General features: G+C 26.2%; 1 protein-coding gene across 1 annotated transcript; it reads left to right on the top strand.

Annotated features, from left to right (window-relative positions):
* The first annotated feature begins 778 nt into the window (after window positions 1-778).
* Window positions 779-8083, top strand: LOC132922071 (uncharacterized). Its single transcript, XM_060985396.1, has 3 exons — window positions 779-960; window positions 5123-5288; window positions 7518-8083. Exons 2-3 carry the CDS (start codon window positions 5148-5150, stop codon window positions 7755-7757), a joined length of 381 nt encoding a protein of 126 aa, XP_060841379.1. The 5' UTR covers window positions 779-960; window positions 5123-5147; the 3' UTR covers window positions 7758-8083.
* Window positions 8084-9243: the final 1160 nt, after the last annotated feature.

Here is a 9243-nt window from a genome sequence, read left to right as displayed (position 1 = left end):
ATATGTTTGTATCTTTGTATATATATATATATACATGTACATAAATTAATATTATTTATCTATTTACTAGGATTTTTATAACATTTCTATTCTTCTTGATTCTATTGTATTGTGAATATATAGTCATAGAGTTCGTATAATACGATTATACCGAACAAAGTGAATTTTTTGTGTTATTCAATTTAGCACGTAAATCAACTTGATGTATGTGTTGTTACAATATATTAATTTATATCTCATAATATTAATAGGCATTTTCAATAATTGGAAAATGTAGGTTATATCAAAATCATTTTAATATAACCTCCACGTATTTTATCTGTAGTTTACAATTGATTTTTTTGTTAACTTATTTATTAGCATACATATAGTATATAGGTATAAAAAAAATAAAAATTTTACCTATACATTGATGTTTTGTTATAATTATGTTTTTGCAATTATTGCTAACTTCAAGGATTTAGTAAATGGGTAAACGATTATGTTACTATTTCAAAACTAAAATGTAAACTAACGTATGAACACACACGAATCTGTACATTATATATAGTGTACCTATCTATCTACTATTCGTCTATTCATAATGACGCGCTATTCATTAAACTAATACAGTTCTGTAGTGTTGTAAACGCTAATGTATAGCAGCATAAGAGATTTAATTAAATCGGCCAGGTATTGCTTAATACGCGATTCAAGTCATCAGATAAGTACCAATAAGGCGTATTTTTATTAGTAGTGGTTGGTATTGTGGTGGAAAGTAGGACGAAGGTTCTAGTTGCACTACGACAGTTCCTGGCAAAACGCTTTAAACCTTCAACAGTGAAAGTATTATTTCGTTCTAGTACCCGTAAAGTGCAGTATTCTTACCACCCGTGGTATCGCATTTTCCTACATTTTCGATATATTTTTAGCCAGTGATTGACTATCACCGAAGTTTTCCAACGTCTTTCAATTACCTAGGTGAGTTGTTTTATTGAGTATTATTATTTTAGTTAGTAACTAAATATAGTGTATTTTTTTATATTTTTCAAAGTAGATTATGTCAGAATAAATAGTGTGGAGTACTCGTGTTCATTTTGTAATATTCAGTATGAGCATTCGAAGTTCATATTTTTACGAAATTTGATATTATTTTAATAAAAAAAAAATGTTTATAAATATATTTTTATTATTTTATCGTAAGTAAAAAAAATCGTGGAGACTAAATTATTCATTATATGGTTTATTATTATAATAATATGTACATACATATATACACATATATTTACAATCTTATATTTTATATACCACAAACCTATTCACATATCTATTCTACGTCACGTTAGTATTAACTATTATAAATTATATTATATATAAGTATATATATATATATAATATATAAACGTATACTATTATAAAAATTAATAATATATAATAACAGGTATAGAATGTTTTCGAAAAAATCAAACTTAATATATATTACTAATAACAAATTAATTATACATAGTTATATAAATAACATAATATAAAATATTCTTAGAAATAGAGACAGGTTCGTGTTCTTGCCAATTGGATAATTAATAATTAAATTCAAATGTAATAGGTACATATCTTACAATAACTAACTCAATGATGAGGCCCCTATAAAATATCTTTAAGTAAATTCCTTGTTTTTTGCATTTTCTTTAACTTTTTTTTTTTCTTTAAAAATACCTTGCTTATACACAAAACTTAACAAAATAAAAACAATAAGTTTTTAATGTGTAAATAAATTCATAAGCCAAATGTATTTTTTTTTTAATAATTTATTTTTCGAATCAAAAAATGAATATACTTTATTTGTTTTTGGTTTTTATAATAAGCTTAATTATAATTTAATCATTTTAGTCTTAACATATATTATGCAATTTAACATTGAGCGACTTAAACTAGTTCTATTGTATTTTTATAATACTACTGTTTTTTTTTTTTTTTTTGAGTAAGTAGTTACGTAAAAATACATGTAATTGCTGAAATATGCCCATGGGTAATCATTTTTATTAAATAGGAGAATCCAAATCTTTATATATGGGACTAAAAAACCAGTTGTCTAACAGGAAGCTTAAGATGAACCGATGCATGTCTTTATGAGCAATTACCTACTTTCTTTTTTGGCTCAATTCAATCAGAAAAACATTTTGTGCATTTGTTCACTAATAAATAACTATCATAAATCATGATTCACATGGATTCAGTATAAATTATAAATAATAATGTACGCTAAAATAAGTGCAATGAATTATTTATACATCGATTTATATAATATGATTATCAGAGGTCGATAGATATTAAAAATTTGATAATCTTGTTATAAGTAAGTACAGAGTATAGGCAAATTGATATCATGAATATGAATTATTTTATCGCAGCCCAAAAGTTCAAAGTTACCTTTTTTCTATTATATTATAAATGATTTGCATTCATGGAAAAAAAGTTCGCTTTAAAATAATATCAAGCATAAAAAGTAAATTACAGAAGTTATTGTTATCTTAAAGATGGGCGATCACTATTATTAATTTCAAATGGAGGTTTTTTTTACTATTAACGGTGTTGTATTATTAAATTGTTTGTACTCTGTCTACTAGGAAATACATCTATACATCTCTGATCTAAAATAATTAATATTAACTTTACTACTACATAATATTCAGTCCAATAAAATTAGTATGCAATTTACGGTAATTATTTGTTGCGTTATAATGACAATTTATTATAAAATAAAATGAATTGAAAATTTTAAGTATATGTAAAGCGAGTGAGAAATGTCCCTATTGATGTTACAAACTACAATGTTTAAACTCCTGCATTTTTTTAAATCATGAAATTTAATTCTTAAATGAATTCTGTAATCGTTTTAATATAAAGCCAGATAATGGTTCACTACACATGATAAGATAATATTTTTGTTTGAAGTTATTAATTTCATAAAGTGCATTCAAAATACATGATTAAAATGATTTAGTTAAAACTTTAACGTTGAGATTTTTTAATTTCAATTGTATTTTAGTTGTCTTGTATGTCTAAAAATAATATTCAATAGATATATGAATATTTAGTTTAAATCATATAGACATTTAAATATTATGAAAAATGTTATGTTTTGTATCAATAGTAAATAAGTATGAAATTACTACATATTCTTTACATAATTTATGTAAGTGTTTAAAGTTCTGGATTGTATAAAAGCAATGCATTATACGCTAATAAAAAAATAAAACTTAAATAACATAATATTATTGGTAGGTACGGTGTACGATAACTATATAGTACAGGAAATAAGAATCTATGACTATAATATAGAGGATAGATATGTAGTAATTGTTAGCATAATATAAAACTTTCAGTGAACGAATATAAATTGCGAATAATATCATGCCACGCTATTTGCGATCTATATTGATATATAACACTATGTATTATAGTAATTTACATCGCCATAGAATATTATGTCCAAATATCTAAATTTAAATAACCTTGTATTTCTAAACAAGCAACTCATGACACACACAAAAAATGTATGTAACATAACAGTATAAACAATATGTAATATTACTCAACACAATTAAACTGGTTACAAACTGTGCGCAAAGTCTGAGCTAGTTTTTCTGGAAAATAATTTTGTTTTTTTAAATAATATTTTAAGCATGTGCTACGAAGAACGTAAGTGTATCCATAAATAAGTATTGATCTAAATCACGACCCATATACATAGTTTACGATGAGGACGAGTTGATAACTGCACTAGTAGACCACAGAACAATCTATGTTGTTATAAAATAATAATTTTTATTTTATTATAATAGTTTCTAGTTTTTCATTCATACTACGTTGTCGCTTATAAAAATATTGATTTTTCTTCTTCAGTTTGTTTATAAGCTAAGTGACGTATTTTGAACACATGGTTTATGTGTGTCAAGTAGAAATGAAAATGTGCGACCTTTTTAAGTCCTTATCATCACAGATTTCAACCATTCATATACGCAACACAAGCGTGATGGTTATTTGTCAATTTTAATATTTTAATATTCGTAATAGCATCACTACCACGGTATACTGTAATAGTAATATTATAACGTAATTATTATTACTGTACTTATGACTATGGTCTAATTCAAATATTTAAGTTCTAACGACGGATTATTTTCAAATGTTGAACACGCGACCTTTTTTTTTAATGAATTTTCAATATTATAATAATTTAAATACAGTTTTGTATTAATCAAGTTTTCAATTTATTCAACGAAAAACGAAATGAATAATAAATAATGACAAAAACAATTTTAGCGGTGCGCAGTGGCGCGAAAATGCGGGATTTTTAGGAATTTTGAGTATTTGTCGAGCCCAGGGAATAAGATACGCAAACCGCCGCCAAAGACTTGACCGGGAACGGTGCGGTATTGAGATTAAACCAAAATGTGACCTAATGGTTTATTTATGGTAGATAATCGGATGTTTTGTCATTAGAGACACGCGTAATACGTACTCTTCCCGTTGTGATAGTTATGCGAAATAATGGCTTAAAAATGATGATGACCAATGATCATTATATTATTATTATATTGTTCTTTAGTATTTATCACTAAACGTTCAAACATTGTGTAACAAAGAGTATCTATTAATTAACGAGACATATAATCATTTGAACATTGCCGTTTTGATGTTAATATGTAATAACAGAGGTGAAAAATCCAAATACGGGAGGTCAGTGTTTATTTTTAAAATTTATTATTGTTATTTAATTTTTGAGATTTAACTGTCTGTCAGTTTAAGTTACGTTTTTCATCCAATGATCAGCCTCTTAGAATATTATTGTCGTCAATAATGCGATGCTCTGCAGTCAAGAGTACATACACCGGATACTGTAGGAAAGGTCACATCTTTAGACTCTCACCGCCCAGAGTTCCGGTAAACCCTCACTCACCAGTCACAGGAAGTGCGCTGGGAGATTTCCGACTATAAAATAACTCACGAACGATTAACTCCCTTACAATAAATATCGACGTCCGGCAACCGCGATAGCCGTGGTGCTTGGATAAAAACAACTTAATATTATCATTAAATGTACCTTACTCCACGTTTTTATGTATATTTTTCTGATTCGCAGACACTCAAAAAATATACATAGTAACATGTATATCAAACTTCTTTTCTTGGCATTTACAATCACGGCTTTCACGTCGGCACGCCCTCAACAATTGCCGTTATCTCTAGTGCCACCCGTCCAACAGGGTTTCGTACCACCGCCACAAAACAACGCCATAAATCCTTCAGTAAGTCCGCACGATAACTATTTATACCTATAGGCTATAACTAAAGTGTGCCCTAACCACCGTTCGCTTCTTGGATAATGTTGGTCGATTCTTATGTTATTGACACGTGACGTATAATATGTACAAAGTATACATCGTTATTCATTCCTTACGAGTATTAATATTTAACCATAATTTATTAATAACATAAATTATTTTTACGGTTTTTGAAACGCGTTTCGTTTCGTTAAAATATAAAAAAAAACGATTTAAAGAAGTAGATAATCAATAGAAAGAACGATTTTAAAAATGTTCAGATATTAAAATTTGAATCCTGTGTCTGTAAATTAAAAATAAATATAAAAATTACTATAGAATTTTTTTTTAAGGTTTAATTAAACACAGAATTATTGTAAATATAAAAAATACTAAGACAACTTTACTGAATACATTTTATATTTTGTGAATTAAATTTATAGTCTATTGTATTTTTAAAAAACTTTCCTTTTTTATAATCAAAGATTTGCCAGACAATATTAATTTTTAATAATATTTCAATATACGATTAAAATCGAGTGCGATTTCTATTTACATTATTTGTTCACCTATTTTATTTTTAGTTCATGGTTACAATTGTCATCATATTTTATTATATACTTGAATTCTAACGACCGTGTCAAAGGTTAATAGCGAAAATACGTTAATATACATAGTTTCCTTGGACTAAAACGAAGACAATTCAAACACGTTATTTTAATATTTATATAGATAAAATCGCAAGTGAACCGTTAAGTGAAAAAATTAATTTGAATATACAGCTAGGTTATAAGTTTATAACAGTCATATTTTACGCAATTTCTTAACTTCTAAAATAGTAATTTAGAGCGATTTGTATTTAATTGAGGTAATAGGTATATTGCACCACCTATAAAAAATGGCATGTATAGTAGTTATATATAGCTACTACTTTTATAAAAATAACTAATAAAGTGTGGTGCAAGTTATACCTATAGTATTATTCGTTGTTGGTATAGTGTTGGAGATTACCTATATTGATTTTTGGACGTGACGCAGATTACAATATATAGTTTATACCTACTTTTTTTTTGTGCAAATAACATACACCCTTTTTAGCTCTAAGGTAACATACATTAATCGAATTAATAAGACTACCCATATTATATTAAATTGTAGAAACACATAACTCATATTATTCAATTGACGCAATGCATAACGTATAAAAATGGTATTATCATCAATTAAGTGATCAAAACACCACATTTGAAATAATATGTTAAGCATGTTTTAATTTGTTAAGTGTTCTATCAATAATTTAAGTTACCTCCTATAGCTTAATATTATTATTAAATCAAATTACCAGATTGTCAAAATTATTTTGGTGTAGTTTCGTCCTAAATAATAACTAAACCAAAAGTAATCAATATGGATTATTTTATATCCCTCAGAGTAAAACATGTCTGAATTGTACTTTTACGTGTGTCTACTATAATTATTGCTTGGTAAGAGCCTTATTTTTTTAGTGGATGTGGAGGGGGAACCATTTTTTTATTATACTGTATGTACATTATAACTACTACGTGAATATACTTTTTAAGTATTCTCATCACCTCAATACAACACGCTGCTCAAGGAACACTATTAGTTCTGACTGTTTCATCTTGCCTAGTTTTAACATACTTGTCTTTTAAACAAACAAAATAATTATAAACATATAATTTGATTTAGATACTATTTACGTAATATTATAATATTGTACAATTATTTAGACTAAAGATCGGATTTATATGCATTTTAAATTATAAAATATGCATGCAAATACGCGTTTAAAAAATTTCAAAAATATGCTTAAAGATCACAAATAATGCAAAATAATTTTTAATAATATATGACCATTGGCCTGAAATATTAAACAGTAAATATTGTACAGAAAAAATCTCAAAAGGCAAGAAACTCTAATATTTCCTATAATCATTCGTAAACATAACCTAGTTAGGATTGATTTCAACTTAATTTTATTTTTTTTTGTAACAGGAATTGGACTTTTTTAATTGAATGGTTAGTCTCTTCGTAAGCATAAGTATACTATCAGCAGTATAAACTAATAATAATAATAAGATCTGATAAAACTCGTATGGAAATTATATTGGACAATATTGTTTATTTATTATAATATAATAATTATTACATACAATATTATTTAAAAATCGAAAATGTTGTGTATTTTTATAGATCAACTCTATCAGTAAGCCAACCAATCCTATTGTGGTGGCCGCGTTCCAAAGGGAAGCTTTGCTGCCTCCGCACATGCAGAATGCGTTTTACAAGAACCCGAAGATAGCAGAAAATTTGGCCCAGAACAGTTGGTTCGGCCCTGGCGAGCAACACGCTGTTGATAGGGAAACGGAAAAGATCCCAAGAGAGAAAATCTTTCTCATCCTAAAAAACGCGGGACTATTACCCACACCTTAACTCGGCATAATAGGATTATTATAAATATTTAATACAGATTTAATATAACACATTAAATTAACTGTAAATTTTATATTTCTTCCGAATCAAACGTTCGTTTTTTGTACATTTTTTCCACCGAACGATATTTTAAACAATAGTAAATTATGGCATGTTTTACCTAAACATGTATTTTTTATTATAAACACTGTATATTAATTAATTATATCACATCGTGTGTGTGTTTTTGTTTATTGTATTTTGTAAATAGAAAATAATTGTAAAATTATATTATAATTTATAATACTTCATAATATAATATTATATCATCGTTTTTATAAGTAAAATGTTGTTTTTTATGATTACGTGTATTAGCGGAATAACAAGTAATTAGTTAATTTTACAAAAAAATAAAATAATAAATTTATTTTAGAATATCAACCTTTTCACTATATTTGCGTGCACATTATAACTTGTTAGATTATAACCTGTATTTATATATATATTATATATAATGTATGCAACAAGGTAGTTGGAAGTCGTCACTATTTGTTATCTTAATATCTTATAATACTTGGTATTTGTTTTATTTAGATGATGTTGTTATTATCTACATCTGATATTTGCGCAATTTATTTTAAATTCAATATTAAAATATTGATGTCAGTCACAATAAACAATTTTGTGTATTAAAAAAAAAAAAAAAAACTAATATTCAATTCTAATACCAATGAATGAAATGCTAAGTACTTACATAGAAAAACAATAGTGTTGGTTCAATGTAGTATCTATAATATATTGTAAACTGTTGTTGTATAACACTTTTGCAATTTTATATAAGAATTATAGAATTAAATAGTGAAGATATTTATAAATTTGTATTCTTCTGAAAAAATTATAATACTTATATGAGCTGCACTTCTTTTCGGTCAAAAATTATGTATATATTGATATTATTATAATATAACTGTTTTAAAAAAATATTGTTCTCTTTTAAAGTTATCAGTAATGATTTGAAATTTTGAAATTTTTAGTTTTTATTTATTGTTTTTGATTCAAGTTTTGTTTCTCAGTTATAAACCTTGAAAATTGAATACACAATTTTTCATTAGTTAAATATCAAAAAATATGTTAGCACAATTTTTTGTCAGCATTTAAAATTTAAATTTTGATATACGATATAAACAAAAATATCATGTAACGTGGCCGGGGGAACCTTGTTACGATATTAGTTATCCAGGGAAGGTTTTCTATTCCTTATGGATACGTTTTCCGTAGCCGAGGGTTAGAGTACCGTGTATTAGGTTTTTATCAATAATAACTAATAAGACACGTTTGATTTATAAATCTATAATAATTATTATATTTAAAATAAATCTTTACTGCTTTGGAAGATGGATGTTAATAAGTGTATTACTGAGTTCGTTCGTGTTGATGGTTAACGTCGAACTGCCTGTCGTGTATCATTTCATTTTAATATATTAAGTAATAATTCAGACGTGTTGAA

Source organism: Rhopalosiphum padi, chromosome 1, assembly GCF_020882245.1.
Source record: "Rhopalosiphum padi isolate XX-2018 chromosome 1, ASM2088224v1, whole genome shotgun sequence".
In the NCBI taxonomy this organism is placed as follows: Eukaryota; Metazoa; Arthropoda; class Insecta; order Hemiptera; family Aphididae; genus Rhopalosiphum; species Rhopalosiphum padi.
Note: the sequence above shows the minus strand (reverse complement) of the source record. Positions and strands in the feature narration are given on the sequence as shown.